At 47.6% G+C, this 17,678-nt stretch overlaps 1 protein-coding gene across 11 annotated transcripts in view; it reads right to left on the bottom strand.

The window, feature by feature from the left end:
* Nucleotides 1-3,483: 3,483 nt before the first annotated feature.
* The window catches only part of TANC2 (tetratricopeptide repeat, ankyrin repeat and coiled-coil containing 2), a 343,384-nt gene continuing 329,189 nt past the window's right edge, over nt 3,484-17,678 (bottom strand). For all 11 annotated transcript variants that reach the window (XM_059048703.2, XM_059048705.2, XM_059048706.2 and 8 more), the window contains 4 exons: nt 17,416-17,507; nt 15,364-15,510; nt 12,823-12,923; nt 3,484-11,240 (listed from right to left, as the gene is read on the bottom strand). In XM_059048703.2, coding sequence (XP_058904686.1) covers nt 9,287-11,240; nt 12,823-12,923; nt 15,364-15,510; nt 17,416-17,507 — 2,294 coding nt within the window. In that variant the 3' untranslated portion in view covers nt 3,484-9,286. The remainder of the gene's footprint in view (nt 11,241-12,822; nt 12,924-15,363; nt 15,511-17,415; nt 17,508-17,678) is intronic.

Raw genomic sequence — 17,678 nt, 5'->3', positions numbered from 1 at the left:
TCTCTTGCCTGTTATCTTCATTTACTGTGGCAATAAAAGGAGCCAGTGCTTTTAGCAGATGAATGAAGTTAGTCTGCTAGGGTTGAAAGAATTTGCATATCTCCAGGCTGGGCACAGAAGGTAAAGTGATTAATGATATTTATGACGACACAGGCTCTGAAACAGCCCAGTGGCTGTCCTGACTCTGGACCCAGTGAGGGAGGCTCTTCCACATGGTTAGAGAAATTCTCTTCTCAACCCAGACAGAGTGGCCTGGAGGGTGGAGCCGTAAGAGCCTGACAAGGGCCTTGGCAAGAAGTTCCCCCAGTATTCAGTTAACCTTTTTCCTTTTAAAAATGTGTCTCTTCATTTCTTAAGAAGAGGAGCAAAGCTTTGAGAACAAGCTGAGATTCCACGTTAGATCATTTCCTGAGGCTCAGGCAGATGTGTTCACAGTAAAGCTGGGTGCGACTCAGATCCCACCGGGATCTACCGTGTGCTCCTGAAAAGCACCGTCACTTAACAGCTGAAAAACTTACTAAGAGGGCTCACTATTGAAAGGGACCATGGATTCTTACTTCCTAGCACTTACTTTATTTTCTGTATTGAATCTGGTTTCTGGCGTGTCTCAGCCAGAGCTTGAGAGGTCTTTGCTTGATGCATCTGTAGAGTCTTTCTCCTGAATCAAGGCTTCCATGTGGACCTTCATTTGCTTTAAAAGCTTGCAAAGCATGGCCTGGTATATGTCACAAGGTGATCTCTCGGTCAGGGTCAGGGCTGGCTCTCCGTGCGAGGGCAGAGGCATCCTGACCCTGTGAGGGTGCCATCTCCCTTGCGGCTTTTGTGCTAGCCTCTGAATCTTAAGGGTCTCTTTGTGTTTGAATATTCAAATGATCCCAGATGCTGCCTCTCCCTCCAGGGGGCTACTCCTTAACCAACTTACCTTCTCACTGGGTTTGGAACCTCGAGAGGTCCCAGAGTTATTCCTCTTGCCCATGGCACAGAGTTGTTTCTCTAAAGGAGCACAAAGTAGCATTCTCTAAGCCTCCTTCTGGACCACTGCCTGTGCTGCTTCCGGGGTCATCCAGATTGCTTGCTTGTCTTGGAATACCCCCTTCTGAGGAAGGGGGTTAGGCAGCATGGTACAGGGAAAATGCTTTCTGGGCAGATCTGATTCAGAGTCCCACCTTTGACTCCATGACCTTGAGCAACTTAAAGTCTTCAGGATCTGCTTCCTCATTTGTGTTTTGGAGATGGCAATGTCTGTCAGAAATCGGATGAGGAATACATTAGAGAACACGTGGGAAGTCCCCATCACAGTGTCTGGGACATAAGGGGTATCTCAAGGGGACAGCCCTTTACAATGGACTCAGTGCCGTCTCTTCTATGAGGCCGTTTTTATCATAGGGCCTTCCAGACATGATGTCCTTAGTATGAATGTCCTATCCTTATTCCTGGCAATGGGAAGACTCAGTCTCCAAGTTTCTTCAAGCTCCTCCAGCTTCCATTTTTAAAGGTGAAAGAAGACGATGCTCTGTTTCCCCCTCAGCCTCGGCCTGTGGAAGGGGAGTCTGACTGCCCACGTGCATGTGTGCACAGCGGTGTGTCGAGCTATAAAGCAACTAAAGGGCACCTACCAGGGAATGAAAATGACTAGGGGAAGACCTACCAGAATGTGCTGAGTGCACTGTTTCCTGCTGCTCTGAGCGGCTCTTTAGTTAGGTTCAGGGCAAACAGCTTTTACGAATTAGATTTCTGGGACTTCCCTGGTGGCGCAGTGGTTAAGAATTTGCCTACCAATGCAGGGGACACGGGTTCGAGCCCTGGGCCAGGAAGCTCCCACATGTCGAGGAGCAACTAAGCCCGTGGCCACAACTACGGAGCCTGCGCTCTAGAGCCCGTGAGCAAGAGAAAGCACCACAATGAGAAGCCTGCACACCACAACGAAGAGTAGCCTCTGCTCACCACAACTAGAGAAAGCCCGCGTGCAGCAACGAAGACCCAATGCGGCCAAAAATAAATAAATTTATATTAAAAAAAATTAGCTTTTAAGGAATCATTCAGTGCCTCAGGAATTCTTTAAAAAATGTTTTCCTGGGCTTCCCTGGTGACACAGTGGTTAAGAATCTGCCTGCCAATGCAGGGGACATGGGTTCGAGCTCTTGTCCAGGAAGATCCCACATGCCATGGAGCAACTAAGCCTGTGCGCCACAACTACTGAGCCTGTGCTCTAGAACCTGTGAGCCACAACTACTGAGCCTGTGCTCTAGAACCTGTGAGCCACAACTACTGAGCCTGTGCTCTAGAACCTGTGAGCCACAACTACTGAGCCCGCACGCCTAGAGCCTGTGCTCCACAACAAGAGAAGCCACTGCGATGAGAAGCCTGCGCACTGCAACGAAGAGTGGCCCCCACTCGCCGCAACTGGAGAAAGCCGACGCGCAGCAACAAGACCCAACGCAGCCAAAAATAAATTTATAAAAAAACAAACCAAAAAAACACACCTGTTTTTCTTTCAACCACTTATCCATTTTTAACTTTTAATGAAATAACTGGAACAGCGCAGGAATGCTTTTCAGACTGAGCAGGTAGTTCCTTCCAGAGTCCTCTCCTCTTTAAAGGCAGTTGTGGCGTCCAGGCTCGGATGACTGCATGCCTGGAGTTTTCCTGCTTCCCCAGCTTTGGTGCTTTGGGGGAAATGGATGTAGTTACACAGCAGGGATGTTTGTTCGACAAAGTCTGGCATCTAGAGGAGGTGTTCTCCTTCCTTGCTTGTGCCTGAAGTAGACAGAGAGGTCGAAGCCAGGCAGGAAAGACCACAGGACTCCGTCCTTAACGAAGGGTATGGAGTCTCCAGCCAGTTTCAGAAAATCTGCAACCTCTCCGTTCACAGGGAAGCTGCCTAGCTCTCTATATGGCGAGGATTGGAAATTCTGGCCGGATTTCTGAAGAAAAAATAACGTCACTGGAAGCAGTGGGCTTCCAACTTTAATCAAGTTAGCCTTGGGAACTATAGCTGGTGCTGTCCCCCTGCCTCGGGACTGCAGTCTCTAAACCTAACAGTTCTAACTGGCAGCCTTGGATTTTGGTACAGTAGCTGGATTGGGGGTGTAACCTCAGCTATTAAAATCAAAGGAGAGGAACTCAGTGCTCCCTTGGCATGGCTGGAGAAAGCCTCTTCCATGGAAGAGAAAGCCTCCCTTTCTCAATGAATGCAGCGAGCCTTGGCTGATGGGCCCTCAGGACTGTCTTGTGCATGGTTCTTACGTGCCCACCGCAGTGTCCAACTCCCGAGAGAGGTGCTCAGTAACTTCTCTGATGAACCAGAGCCTGAAGGGGTGACTCTAAATATCCCTTAAGAGACCAGCCAAATCATTAGGAATTTGGCCTCTGCCAGTTGTTCTTGGGGGAGGCTTCCTCACACTGCAGGCCTCAGTGAAGCTGAGCGCCAAGTCAGCTCCCCTGAGGGGTACTGTAATGAAAGGAGAGTGCACCACAACGCCATGTTTTTCCAAGTGTTACCCATTTATAAATAAGTACATTTGCTTTCATACATACAGTTCATTGTACAGATGGCGATCTGTATACATGGGCAGGAAACTGCATTCATTTAACTTTTCACATCTATCTCACACAGCTCACATGTACAGACAATAAAACTGCTCAAGCAAGTACAGCAAAGGAAAACGTCTTTCCTTATACACAGGGGCCTAGATGCCTCTGTTGGGTGTGGGACATCCCCACTGCACGAGTTCACAACTGTGTGGTGTTCAATATATCAGGATAGAGAACAAACATGCATTGGATAATATACTGTACAGAGAAAGTCCTTTACATCTGAGTTATAGAAAACCTAAAGGAAAACTAAGTGCATTAAAGCTTTTTCCAGCAAGTGTCTTGAAAGGACAGCAAAGAAGAATCAAAATCATATTAGTACAAATCACTCTTTAATTGTAGACTGTACATGTCTGTACTAATTAAAATCATCTTGGATTTGGAGGAGACAGAACAGAGACAGAGATGCTATGCTGGATGTAAAGGAGGCACCTGCCCTGAGCCTGACCAGGAACTGGCCCCACTCGGCAGGAATCAGCCAAAGAGGGAAAGAAACAGAAACAGAAACAAACCAAAAACCAAACCAGAACAGGAAGTGTAACTTACAGAACTTCCAAAACAACCTGTGAATGAAGTAGATATCTGGAGCCAGCATTTCTAACTTTTTTTCCAGTAAGTTGGTTCACAATAAGGCAGGTACATTCAAGTACTGAATTTTCCAGAATTGACTCTCTGTCTGGTCCTGGGGACCAAAGGGATTGAGTTGAATCCCCCTAACCAGGTGTTCTGGTTAGTGATTAAGCAAAAGAAAAATCCAGCCAGCAAGTGCTACAACACAGCCCGCTAAGCTCCTTCCTTTCCACAGACTAGGTGGAAAAAACGAGAGCGATGCCGGCCTGCACCTATATGCATTCAGCTAAAACCTGACAGGTCACGGATACGGGTGAGGAAACATGAAAGTAACACTTGATTTTTGGTGTCCAATTACGCATTCATTTGGTACTGACTTTCAAAGCTCTGACTGTGGCCATCAGCTGGCCACAAGCATCTCAGGGTGGTTCAGCTGCTGTGAGGCATTGGACACCGAAATGCAGGTTACCAACACTTCAGCCCTTGAGTGGTCTGTGTTATAAAAGTTGATGAAGACCCAGTGATTATTCAAGTAGCTCTGCACAGTGGCTCCACCAGCCCCATTGTGCTTGTGTCCAGGCCCCCAGCCAGCCACCTTTTCTTGGGAGCAGCCAGAGCTGAGTTCAAGGCATTGCATGGTGAAGGTTTCCATGACACGTCTTTGTAGGTAGCTCCTACCCCTAAGCCCTTTGTTCACTGTTGTCAGTCATGGTAGCTGGTCAGTCTGGAATTCCTAGAGGAGAAGGAGAGAAAGCCCCCAGTGCACACGCAACCGGGCGGCACAGGCCTGGTGTGGTAGCAGCAGCAGGCTGCCTCTGCAGGGTAGCTTCTCGAGAAGGGGGCAGCCCCGGGACAGACAGGCAGGGCGGGCGAGGCTGGGATGGGGTGCGTACATCCTGCCCCCTGGGGAGCCTGTTCCATTTTGTGGCAAAGATTCAGCAAGCAACTGGTTTTGTCCAAGGCAGTTCTGCAGGAGAAAAATAACTATCTTTGAATCAAACCATCCAACCGTGACACCTCTGGAGTTATAAAAGTTGGAGGCCGAGAGGAACTGAGAGGGATCTCGTGGGGAAGAAATGGGTCTTCTGCATACCCATTCATCCACCAGAGAAAGGGAGCTCTGGTCAGCCTTCCCCCAGCCTCTGCCTGGCTGAAGGTCCAAAGCAGGTAGTGTTCAAAGAGCTTATCTCGCCACATCTGGCACAGATGTGTGAAGACCCCTTTCCAGGCCTTTGTTCCCTCCTTCTCGAACCCTCTTGAGCCTATGGGCCTGTCTGTCGGCCGGGATGTCACTGCTCCAGAGACGCTGCCATTCTTTGCTACCAGACAAGCCTGGTGCAGAGCCACAGTGACACCTAGTGGTAAAGTATGGTGACGCAAGGTGACATCCACAAAAACCCACTGTCTATGACTAAAATCTAAGGAAAATACGGATATTAAATTAGATACGGATTAATTTTTCTGTTGGGTACATCTCTGGAATATAAAAATACCAATATTTAGAGAGGGGGTTCATAAACTACTATACAATATAAGGACCGAGAATACCTTTCTCTCAGCTGTTCTGTTTACAATAATCCAGGCTTAACTAAATTAGCAAACTTGTTATCTCTGGACAACGACCTGGGGTACTGTACATGATTCTAATTAGTGGAATTTTCCTGAGCCTTCGAGTTTAAGTTAAACACATCTAGAAAGAAGGGCACATGGGAGAGGAACAAGAAGGGTTTGTGCTCTATTAACTTGGGACTTTTAATAGCGCACGTTTGCAACCCGGACAAGATACAACAGCAGATACAAAATGGTCTCCATTTTGTCCATGCCAAATTCTCATGTTACACAGGTTTTCCCTTTACTTTGTAAATAAACATTAATTTTTAATTGTTAATTGTGTGCCTTACTGATCCAGTAAATAAAGTAACCATGTCTCAGGAGTCCCTAAGAAAATTGCTGGAAAAGCACTTTAAAATCACTGCAAATATTTTTTTGTATTTAAAAACTCTTAATCTTTTTGATGCTTATATACAACAGTTATTTCTTGTGCTATAAACGTTGTGATCCACTGCTTGCTTTCTTTCCTTTTTTTTTTTCCCTTGAAAAATACACTAAAAGACAAGGGCGGTTTTGCTATTTTCTAATGAAGACATTACTCACACTTAAATATCCAGTATTTATCAGAGTTACAAATTCAAACAATAAAGTGCACCCATTTAAAGACATGATGTGATGGAAACCCATTAGTGCAAGAATTCTGGGTGAACGGAAGGTAGGATTTGGTGAGAAACCTGTAAGCTGAAGTCTGTCACCACCGTCTCCATTTCAGGGCGATGTGAATCGGATGAGTGCAACTTACCGGTTTCATGTGAAAAATTTCCCCCCCACCTGAAGCCAGACATTGATTCAGCAAGTGCTGCTCGGGGAGGAGGCATCTCTAAGGTACAGCACTGAGATCATCCTGTGGCAGTGAAGTAGCAAAACAGGGCACAGGCAGTCTGCTTACAAGGAAAAACTTTGTCTCCTGCTCCAATAAGGTCCAGTTGGCAATTTTTAGTCAAAAACAACCAGCGCCCAGTAGCGATATTCACTCCCTCTTACAATAGCTAAAAAAGAATTGCATCTTGACTGTTGATAGTTTAGGTGTTTTGTCCAGTAAGGCATGGACCCTAAATCTGTCTGTCCTAGAAAATTCTAAGAGACACGCTCGGGAGAAGTGGCATCAGTGGTGCATTTGTAAAACTATAGCACCTGCTCGCCCACTCAGGTGAGTGCAGGTGGTATGTGTGGTGTTCCAAATAAACAAGGGGCACTTTTCTAATAAACACTGAGAAATTTTCAAAATGTAGCAGCAGCTCCTCAGTGAGTAGTACTTAAAAAGGGTAAGATGCAAAGAACCCAACAGGGCTGAGACCTGGACTAAAAAAGCTGAGAGGCTGCTGGGCTCCTGGCTGTAGGCTGATGCTATAGCTGTACATTTCACCTTCTTCTTTTTTTTTTTTGTTTTCGGTACGCGGGCCTCTTACTGTTGTGGCCTCTCCCGTTGCGGAGCACAGGCTCCGGACGCGCAGGCTCAGCGGCCATGGCTCACGGGCCTAGCTGCTCCGCGGCCTGTGGGATCTTCCCGGACCGGGGCACAAACCCGCGTCCCCTGCATCGGCAGGCGGACTCTCAACCACTGCGCCACCAGGGAAGCCCACATTTCACCTTCTTGATGAGGGAGAGAGAGAGAAGAGACACTGATGTCCACTCTGGGCTAGGTGAGTGGGAGATAGTCCTTAAGCATCAGAGAGAGTGGACAGAGGCTGGGTCTTGAGTTCGCCTGGCTGTTTACTTCTAGCACAGGACACACATCCTGGCCTGTTTCAGGCTTGGGGGTGGAGGGGTTCATCTATCTGGCAGAATCTAAGTAAAGAAGTGTTTCTGATTTCAGCTTCATGCTCCCCATGTCTTAACGATTCTTTCAGAGGACACTTACTATTACAAGCAGATCTGGTTGCATCTGGATTTTTATTCAGGAAACCTCCCTTCCTGTAGCCCTTTACTAACAAGAGCAGAATGATTCCTGGTAACAGTGACCGAATTCTCTTTCGTTTAGTTTTTACTTGTTTAGTTTGTTAATTTTAAGAGCTGATGCGCAGTCGCTACCAGGCCTGTGCTAAGGCTTTGATTTCAGTGTTCTTGCCGTCCACCTCATGCTGGCCTCAGTCACTCAAAGGACCGGTTAGCAAAGGACCACCAGACACAGGAGATGTCTGGAGGGTGACTGGATCAGAAGACTTGCTGTCTACCTTATGTGCTCCTACCCAGGACTGAAAGGGGTCTTTCTTCACCCTGAAACACTTTGCTGTGCCTGGTTTTTAAATATCAATCCCCAAACACTCCTACCTAGAAAAAGAAGAGAGTAAACAATTCCTGTAATAATAGATAATGAAACAACAGATCTTGAAATGGAGTTAGGAGACATTTGCCATGGAATGCAATGGCTCTGGGTGCAAGCTCTGGGAATAAGTCTTACCGTCCCCAGAGAATTCAACTTCCTTCCCCCAAAACCAATTCTTCACTATACCATCTGGGTTTAAAAAAAAAAGAGGGCCAGTAGAACAAAATCTGGCTCTAGGCAAAGATCCAACTTAACAGGATTACTACACCAGTCAACCTCTGGAAGAGTATGCTTTTTGTAGAATACGATGCTTGGTGACGTTATCAAAACCCCAAAAGTAGATTTCTCCAAGACAGATTTTCTACAGCCTTTCACTGAGAATCCAGAACACTCTTTCTCTCTCTCTCTCTATGTATTTATTTATTCTCTCCCCCACCCATGGAAAATCGGTAGCTTTTAATGGTTAATTTGGCTAAAAACGTAAAGAATAACTCAGTGAATTATTTAAAAATATGCATGATTCTAATCCAATTTCCTCGGCTGACTGAAATATTTAAAGGGCTGGTTGTTTTCTGAATGTTCCTAAAATGCCTCTTGGGAAATCCATGTAGTGACATTTCAAATGACTGTATTGGTGCTTTCTTATTTCTTCTCTTTCTCCTTGATCCTTTACCCCCATAGGAAGACCAGCGATAATCTAAACGAACATTCTAGACCTGATGGCGGCAGGGAGCTGGCGGTCCAGGGGAGGAGACCATGGCACAAGAATGCACTGGGGCTGCTATTTGGATAACACTGGATAAGAATGCAAAGGCAAAGGGGCATCACACTCTTTCTAAAGTTCCTAGCAGAAAACGAACAAGAACATCTTATTTTTGTAAAAAAGGAGAAGGACATTTTACACAACAAGAACATCAGTGAAAGCGATTGTCTCCTGGAAAAAGCTGACCAGTGTGTCTGATCTCCCTGGGTTAAAGCACACGGCACAACAATCTCCTTGTTGGCATCTGAAGAGAGGGAGAGAGCGTGTGGCTAGGGTACAGACAAAAGAAACCCAAGTCCTGGCTCCCCGGAGGACAGCTTCCCAGTTGGCTGCATGCAAAGGATTTCGGCGTGTGGGCTGCCACCTCTGAACACCACGCGAAAACTACATGAGAAATTAAGCCAGAGAACTACCTCGAATGTGGAAACCAAGCCTGAAAATGTGCAGTGAACACATAGGGGTCTCACTCCAACACACGTCTTTTAAACATTAGACTCCACAAATGGTCTCTTTGGTTTGATAGGGGACGTCTGCCCATGTCGAGAGTCCCGGGACAGCTGCCTGTGCAGGTTGTCCTGGTACGCCTGAGGCACAGGGAGGGTCCGAGCCACCTTCACGTCGGGGTACGAGGAGGCCTGGCTAACTCTCTCCAGCAGGTCTCCGCGCGACCCGTTAGCCAGCATCCCGTGGGGGCTGTAGTAATCGTCCTCCAGCAAATGGCCGTTCTGTGCATTGTTGGTTTTGTTATAAAAGGCAATGTTGCTGATGGATGACGGTGGACTGAAGGACTCAGGCTGAGGCAGGTTGCCCGGAGACGTAGGACTGAGAACGGTATCCACTGATGACACTGCCCAGGTCCGATTCTGCTGGTGAAGGTGGGGGTACTGTTGAGTCCGGGCGGTTTTATCTATGATCCCCATGAATGGTGTGGTCCTGGATCGGGTGGGCTCACTCGGGTAACCTCCCTGAGTGGGAGACACCGGTGACAGCTCGTCACATGACCTATCGTATGCCGGTTTCAGTGGGATCTCCATTTGTTGAATCGAGGAAGATGGCCGGAAGGTAGGAGTCAGGTTGGAGGCGGATGAGATACTGTTGCTAGATGGAGAGAAACGAAGGCCTACGCTTTGGGAGTGCAGCAGTGGCCTGGGAGTTGGTGGGTGGGGTTTGATTTCATTAGGGTTGACACTAATAGGTCTTCTGATTAAATGTGACACATCGGGGGAACCTAGTTGGCTGGAGGAACGCTCCAGATCTAGTTTTGAGTGACAGACTGGGTAATAGGATGCGGACTGGCTACGCCCAATCTGTGGTGTCTGGCTGTATCTCATGCCACCTCGATAGGCGGAGGAAGGTCGCTGGGGAAGGTCTTCTTTGGTCAACCCTCCATGCTGACAGATGGCGCCTGCACTCAGGCTGGCCTGCACATGTTGCACGGGTCTCCCGTCCCCTACAATCCCCCCGATTGACCCTTGATAAACCAGCCGGCTCTGACTTACTCCTATGTCTCCTTGTGAAGACTGGTATTTACCAGCCATTGAGTGGGCCACTTGGCCATAGGCCCCTGTGGAGATAACAGTGCTCGAATGAACTGCTGAGCTGGGCTGGTTGCTTCTCACAATCTGGGCTTTGGCCGGCTGGAGCCTGAGCCCTTGCTGGGGCACCGCCACAGGAAGCTGGGGCATCTGGTAGGGCCGCTGGGCCATCTTGGATAATGGAGATTTCGGTCTGCCAGGAAGCTGACTGACATTTGTTTCTTGCTGATAGCGCACGGGGGAGCCTGACTGGGATCTATAGACACTCATGCTTTCCGCTGGAGGGCTGGCCCGATACTGAGGGCCTCTGCGGAGAGGGGACGGGGGAGGGCTCGGGTAGTCCTTGCCCGGCCCTCCCACAGGAGGAGGGCTGAAGCGGTAAGATCCTCCCTGGTGAGCTGGGGAAGTATGCGGGGGACTAGGCCTGTAATGCGAGTTCTGGTGAGTCGGGGAAAGAGCAGGTGAGGTGGACTGATAGCTCTGCCTAGTGGGAGAACCTACAGAACTACTGGACCGGAAGTCAAAAACCTGATGAGAGCCAAGAGGCGAGCCGGAGATGTAGGCCGCGTCACGGTGGGCCGGGGAGGAGGGCGGGCTCTGGATTATCGGGAGCCCCTGGCTGGGCCGAGCCTCCGTCTGGAGGCCGATGGACACATTCTCAACATCCTGTTCCAAGAACTCCTCCTCGAGTATGTCCTGCACGGAGTAGATATCTTCATGCTGGGGTTCGGGTTCTATTTCTTCCGGTAACTGCTGCTGAGGCTGCTGCTGTGCTGCTGGCGGCTGTTGCTGCATCTGTCGACACTCTTCCTCCACTCTCAGCAGAAGTCTCTGGATCTCACGGTTGTTTGGACACAGCTTGATGGCCTCGTTCAGGTCCTCTAAGGCTGCTGCAAACTGTCTGCTTGACAAAATGTAAACACAGGAACTGGAGTTATTCTGAATCAACAGGAACCACCAAGAGCTGAGAACACGGTCACTGTTTCAGAAAACTGTTAGCATCTGGGGGCATCTGGGGGGCTTTGGTTTCGTCTGATTTGTAAGGAAGGAAGTAGGTAGGCTGTCATTCCAGAAGAGTCCAGAATGATTCCCTAGCCAGCTCAGCCTCCATCTTCCCTCTGGCCTCTCTGGGATCACCGGAGAAATGTCTCCATTTTGTCAGTCCAGCCAGGCCCTTCAGGAAGTTCCTCTCAGTGTCCAAATGCACACCAGGTAGTATGAGGGTTGGGTGGGGTTGTCATTTACAGGGTCACTGTCAATTAGCTTAGGAACAAAACAGTAACTACAATATTTAAAATCTTGCTGATCCAGCAGAATTTTTTCTTTATATTTTAGCTCCAATTTTCAGGCCTGTTCCATCCTAGGCAAGAACCCTGTCCTCTGCCCTTTCTACCCCTCACCCCACAGCACTGCGGCTCCTCCATTCTGCTACATCAAAGCTGGGCAGGTATTAGGCTTGCTGACTAGAAAACTCAGATTCTAATCTACAGATAAGGACACAAACAGAGATACTCCCATCCTCTCTATTAACCTTGCCCAGAAAAGGGGCAATTGGCCTTGTGGGGAAGGAATAATCCAAGGGGAAAGAGAATTTGACAGTCAAGCTTCTGTAAGAACTCTGTTACCCCAGCTAATTAAGACTAAGATCACTGCCACCGTCATCACTAGACTTAACCTGGGTTTGATTTTCAGGACCACATGCCCCCTGGTCATAGCTGTGAACCTGAAGCAGTTCTTTTACAGGCAGAGTTGGGGAGAAGGGCAGGGAACTGGGCAGGAGGCATTAAGGACAGTGACAAGTTATCTAAAGATCACTGATGGCAGCTTCTAGATCTTTCTGGAGCCTTTCCTGCCCACTGGCCAAACCACAGCAGATAGGGCATGAGAGATGGGGCTTCTCTTGGGCCCTCTCAGTCCTGGCAGCAGGACCTCCTGTCTAGATGCATGTGTGGTGTGGTGCTGGGAGGGGTGGGTATGTGAGAAGGAGGCTTGATGCCACCAGACTTGAGGAGAGCCCCAGGAGGAAGACTAAATGATCCAGGGAATCTCCCAAATGCCTGTAAGAAAAGAAAGAGGAGCCTGTGATATATGACCCATCCTACTTTCCCCTCTAAAAGGGCTGGGAGGATATTTTGCTCAAGTGACCTCCTCTTAAGCCACCAGTGTCTCTACGCTATCTGCTTTGGGGGTTAAAAAGCGACTGAGATATGGCAGAGGCTTCTCGGAAGAAGGTGCCATTCTCCAACAATGAAAAGGCAGTTTTCTCCCAAAGTAAAATGCTCTAGATCTCCACAGCCCCAAAGAGTTGCCAGCTGTACGATGCGTTCTGTGTGATGGGAGCCATCCCCAAAGCTTGGTCCTGCGAGTCCTCAGGGACAGACATATGGCTCTGTCCGATCTGCCCCAGGATGGTCTACGTTGCCTTGGCCAGATTTTCAGAAAAGAGAGCTCTTGCTTCTCACCCTCTCTCTCTCTCTCCTCACCTGCTGCTGCGTTTTGCCCTTGCTCTTGCATAGTAAGCTTCATAAGATTTCGGTTTCAGCTCCAGGGCCTTAGTAGCAAATTCCTCCGCCATTCCAAAATCCTGTCATTACAATAGGTGTGCAAATGAGTCATTGAAGAGATATGAAAAATAGACAGCTTGGGAATAAAACAGATTATATGTACATTTCTTTGACATTTATGGACGGAACACCTGGGATTCTTGACATGCCTGGCATGGCTCTAGCCACGTGGCCCAGACTGAAAGTTCCTTCTGCCTTTTGCCCTGTGTGGCCCTGCAATGGCTCACAGGAATTCATCTGCCCGAAAGTATGAAAATATTTTTAATTTGTCCTCTTTCTGCCTTTGTAACATAGTTCTTTCTGGTTCAGAAGCCAAATGTCAACCCACTGAAGCTCTTGAGGTTGGAAACCCGAACTCTTGCTGCACACGCGTACATGAGGCAAACACACAAGTCGATGCCTCATGTGTACCCTCATCCTACCCCCCACCTTTCTGCCGCACTCACTATTCCTTGGCTTTAAAGGGATGAGAAATAAGTCTAGGAAGATGGGATTTGTGTAAAAAAGAAATGACTGGCTATGGAGACTCGATGGAGGAGGGATGTCAGACAGGCTTGCGTTCAGTTCTCTGCTCTGCTTTGTAAGCCCTCAGGGTGTGTTGTGTGTTTTCTTATCCATATGGACCTCCCAGGTAGGATTAAGAGCAATAAAGCATTTGAAAGCTCCATACACAGTCCCTGGCACACAGGAGATGCTCAATGGACAGTAGTTTCCATTCCATTTCATAGAGGCTTCTCTGGCCTGCTCCTTCTCTTAACTTGTTCCTTACTTAGAAAACATTTAAAATTTAAATAATAATAATAATAAAACAAGAGAGAAGACTGGCTGCCACTGGGGCCTGTGCTGTCACCTCATCTTTTAATCACTGAGGCTCCCTGGAGGAACATGGTCTCATCTGTCCTCATTCTGAGAAGCCCTGGGAACAGGAACCAGGGGAACGAAGCCATAGTCTTCAAGACACCCTTACATACTAAAGGGGAAGGTTTTCTCCTCATTTACTATCAAAGCCATAGTACAGCACAGTAGCCTCTGGTTACACTTGTGAGTCCTAAGGCAGAACAAAGGCCCTGGGGTGGAGGTAAAGTTGAAAAAAAAAAAAAGAAAAAAAAATTAATGGGCAACTTTCTACATAGGATGACAGACTTCAGGTGGTCCTGGGAGGTGATTAATTGTTTCTGATCCAACGTGAAGCTAGAGAGGAAGTGTTCTATTTTATAGCATTGGCTTCCAGCTCTCCTGTTTCAACCTTTCCCCTTAATTTTTTCTTTTGGGACAATCATTATTTCTGGGAAGGTTATAGAGTATTTTTAAGAAGCAGACTATTTGTGAGGCAAAAAGGCAGCCAGCAGGTTGGCAGCAGCTGTGGAGCTTTGTCTAACTCTCAGTAACTGGAGCTGGAGGAGACCCCTGCTGCTGTTTCCTCTGTTTCACGTAAGAACCTCACTGCCTTTCCCCGAGAACCTCTCCCACATCCCCACTCTCCTCAGCACCTGGGAAAACTCTGCCTCTTAGGGCATCACGGTGCCCCCTGAGATACCCAAGTCTATTTATCAGGGTGCTCATTTCATCGCCATCTAAAGATGGATGACAGAAAGGTCACTTTTCCAGAACCGACAGCAGATCTCTTGCTACTGAGGCTGAAAGCTCACTTCTGTACACCTGAGTTCTCTATCCCTTTATTCAAACATTCCTGTTTGGCTTGGATTATTTTTATCTCCTGAGGAACCATGAGACCTCAGGCTCGTGGAAGGCAGAGATTCCTGACATGATCCTGGCTATTCCCAGGATCTGAGAGAGGGTTCTTGGCCCAGGAGTGTCTGCAGGTCAAGGGAGCAGTGCCTAAGGGCATTCGAGGCTGTATCTGCAAGGCTGGCAAGAAGGACCAAGGACTATTTAGGGGATAATAAAGGCCCAGGAGGAGTTCTAAGACTCCCTCTGTGACAAGAAGGGACATGTCATGTTAGAATAAAAGGATGAAGAAAGAAGTGAAAAGGTGAAGATTAGCCTTAGAAATTAAACCTTGAAGTTCATGGTCCTGGGCCCTCTTTCCAGCCCTTCCTTAAATGACTAGGGGGCCTACCAGTAAGGAAGGGAATGACCAAAATTTGTATCTAATTGCAGCTGGAATTCCAGTGACCACTGCTCTCACATTTTCCCAAAGACCAGAAAACTGACTTGGGGGCAGGGCAGGATGATGATGGCATTCCAATCACTTTCAGCAGGAATTAGGAAAATTCAGAAAGCTACAAAGTGCCCACAGGATTAACTTTTTTATAGTTTGAGGTACGGATTGTACTTAGACTTGATTTCTTTCAAATTGCAAATGTCAGTGCTCTGTGAAGGACAACCAAGTTCCAAACGGGGCAGACAAGGATTTCAGGGGCCTGGTAAAAGCCAGTGCATGACATGGACCGTCAACTTCCAGGACTGCAGAAAGGCGCTGGGATGAGAGGGACTTACGTTCATTTTCCTGCGACATCGAGAGAGGTTGAGGAGGAGAGACACTTTTAGTTCCCGGAAGGTTTTCAAGTCCTCACCAAACCCTTCTCTAGGGAATTTCTTCAGAGCGTACTGGTAGCGCTGGGCAGCTTCCTTTACTTTCCCTTTCTAGTGGGAGCACAAGATAGCAAAACACACCGTTGGTCTGCTGAGCAGTGGAGGAGGGTTTGCTCCCAGTCCCTTTTCCTCTCTCCGCAGTTAGTACTAAGGGTTAGCCCTCCCAACACCAGCCCTGACATGAGAGCAAAAGGGTCCCGTCTTTTCTACTGGAAGCTCAGCTGGCAGGCAAGGGCTGACGAAGGGGATTCCCAAGATACAAGCCAGAGAAACAAAGTCTTGGCGAATGAAAGGCCTGGGACCCCAGCTTCCCAACTGGACTCCCAAGGAACTGACCTTGATCATTTCAAAGGAGGTTTTTCTCGACCTGATCTCCCTGGGACACATAGCATTTCCCAGTCCCAGTCACTCCAAAGTTATTACTACTTCTTTACATTTGTCTTATCTGGAAATTCTTCTTGTTCCACCTTGCCAGTCCTCTACAAGAGGCCATTCTCTTCCTCACAAAGGATGTGGGAGCTAAAGCAGTCTAGCTGTTGCTCCCCTAATCTCATGGCATAAAAGAATATCAGTGAGTCTTCCCGTTTTTCGAAAAGGCATGGGGTAGGGTGGTGGTAGAGAAGTGAAATTTAGAATTTGTGATTCCATCTGACTATGTCAAAGGGATTTTCCAAGATGAGGTAAATCTATGACCCACCTAGGGACCTGGTAACAGGGGCCTTGAACTTTTCTTACATTTTGCATCTGAAAATCTATAAGCTGAGCCCAGAATGATGCAGGAGGCATCTCACACTCTGTTAGCTGACCTTTATCCACTCCATTCCTTCTGTATAGTTGCAACTCCAACCAGGGATCCTGATCTTTTATTTTCTCTTTAGACCCTTTCACTGAGGATAGACTTGGGAGTCTTCCAAGGCAGAATTCTGGGTAGGAGTAGGAGTAGCTCTGCCTGTTTAGGAGGTAAGACTCCTTGTCTTAGGACGCCAGAAGTTACGTTATAAACAGGCCTGAGGTTCTTGACAGCAATGCCATTCTCAAGTCCATAAACATGACACCTTGAGAGGCCCTTCTTTGAAGTCATGTAAAATCATGGCTGGGTCAGAACTCAAGTTTCCTAGAAGCCTAAGAGTCCTAGATTACAATAACCCTCACTCAAAGGGTCTTCACGAAATACAACTCTACTCCCAGGAGCTCTGTATACTCCTTACACAAGGCGGAAGTAACGTGCATCACAATCATTTCCTCATCTTTGGGCCTGGGCATGTCTCAGTGACACCCGCTGCCAAAAGCTGGGCCGGATTTGTATTTACTTTAGGAGAAGAAGATTCAGCTAATCTTAACACAGTGAGATAACTGTGACATGGAAAGTTCTAAAGGGACTTCCTGCAGCCCATGGGAGTTTGTGTGTGTTAGGGTATGGAGCCTTCAGCTTGAATTGTGAGTACAAGAAGACTTCATACCTTTTTGGTGGTCATTCAGTAAATGACTTCAAGTAAATTTATAATTGCTATTTGTCTTGGTTTCCTTTTCTTCCTCAGGGATGCTGATAAGCTATTATTACTACAGATTTTTAAATCTACATATATATTAAATGTAAAAGCTAAGATTGATGCCTCTTTCCCACAGACTGGAAATATCTGCACTATGTAACTTTTCTTTTACTTGTCCCATGGTTTCCAGGCTCCAATGAATAGATGCCATGTAGAATCTATGTATCTGCCTATTAGTGACCAGGTAAAACTAGGCCTTTAGGTTCATCAGCTGCAGGCACGTGCAGGCTACTCTTGCTCTCTTGCTGAGAAAGCAAAAACCTGGGATCCTCAGCTTATGAGCCTGCCACTGAGGGATGGCATTGCCTCTAGAACCAAGGGTGAGACCTGCTGAGACTTTGGGAGATTCTACAAGGAGAGAACAGTCAGCGGCTGTCTGGAGGACATGGTTCTTTCCTCCCCTCACCTTATAAAACATGTCCCCCTCTTCCATCAGCTTGCTCAGCAGGATGATCATGATGTCTGGTTTGGAGGTGGCCATCGCCCATGTGGCTGGACCTGTAGTGTACAGGATGCATGATGGGTAAAAAACTCATACAATGTAAGGGTGGTAGGAAGCTAGGTGAAAAAAACACCCTTGGGGAATTTCTGCTGAGAGAACAACTTGCTCCACAACAATGGCCTCATCTTTTAGAACTGGGGGTGTCTTAGTAACTCCCACCGCCAAGA

Source organism: Kogia breviceps, chromosome 19 (assembly GCF_026419965.1).
Source record: "Kogia breviceps isolate mKogBre1 chromosome 19, mKogBre1 haplotype 1, whole genome shotgun sequence".
NCBI lineage: Eukaryota > Metazoa > Chordata > Mammalia > Artiodactyla > Physeteridae > Kogia > Kogia breviceps.
The sequence above is the reverse complement of the archived record's forward strand: the minus strand, read 5'-3'. Positions and strand labels throughout refer to the sequence as shown.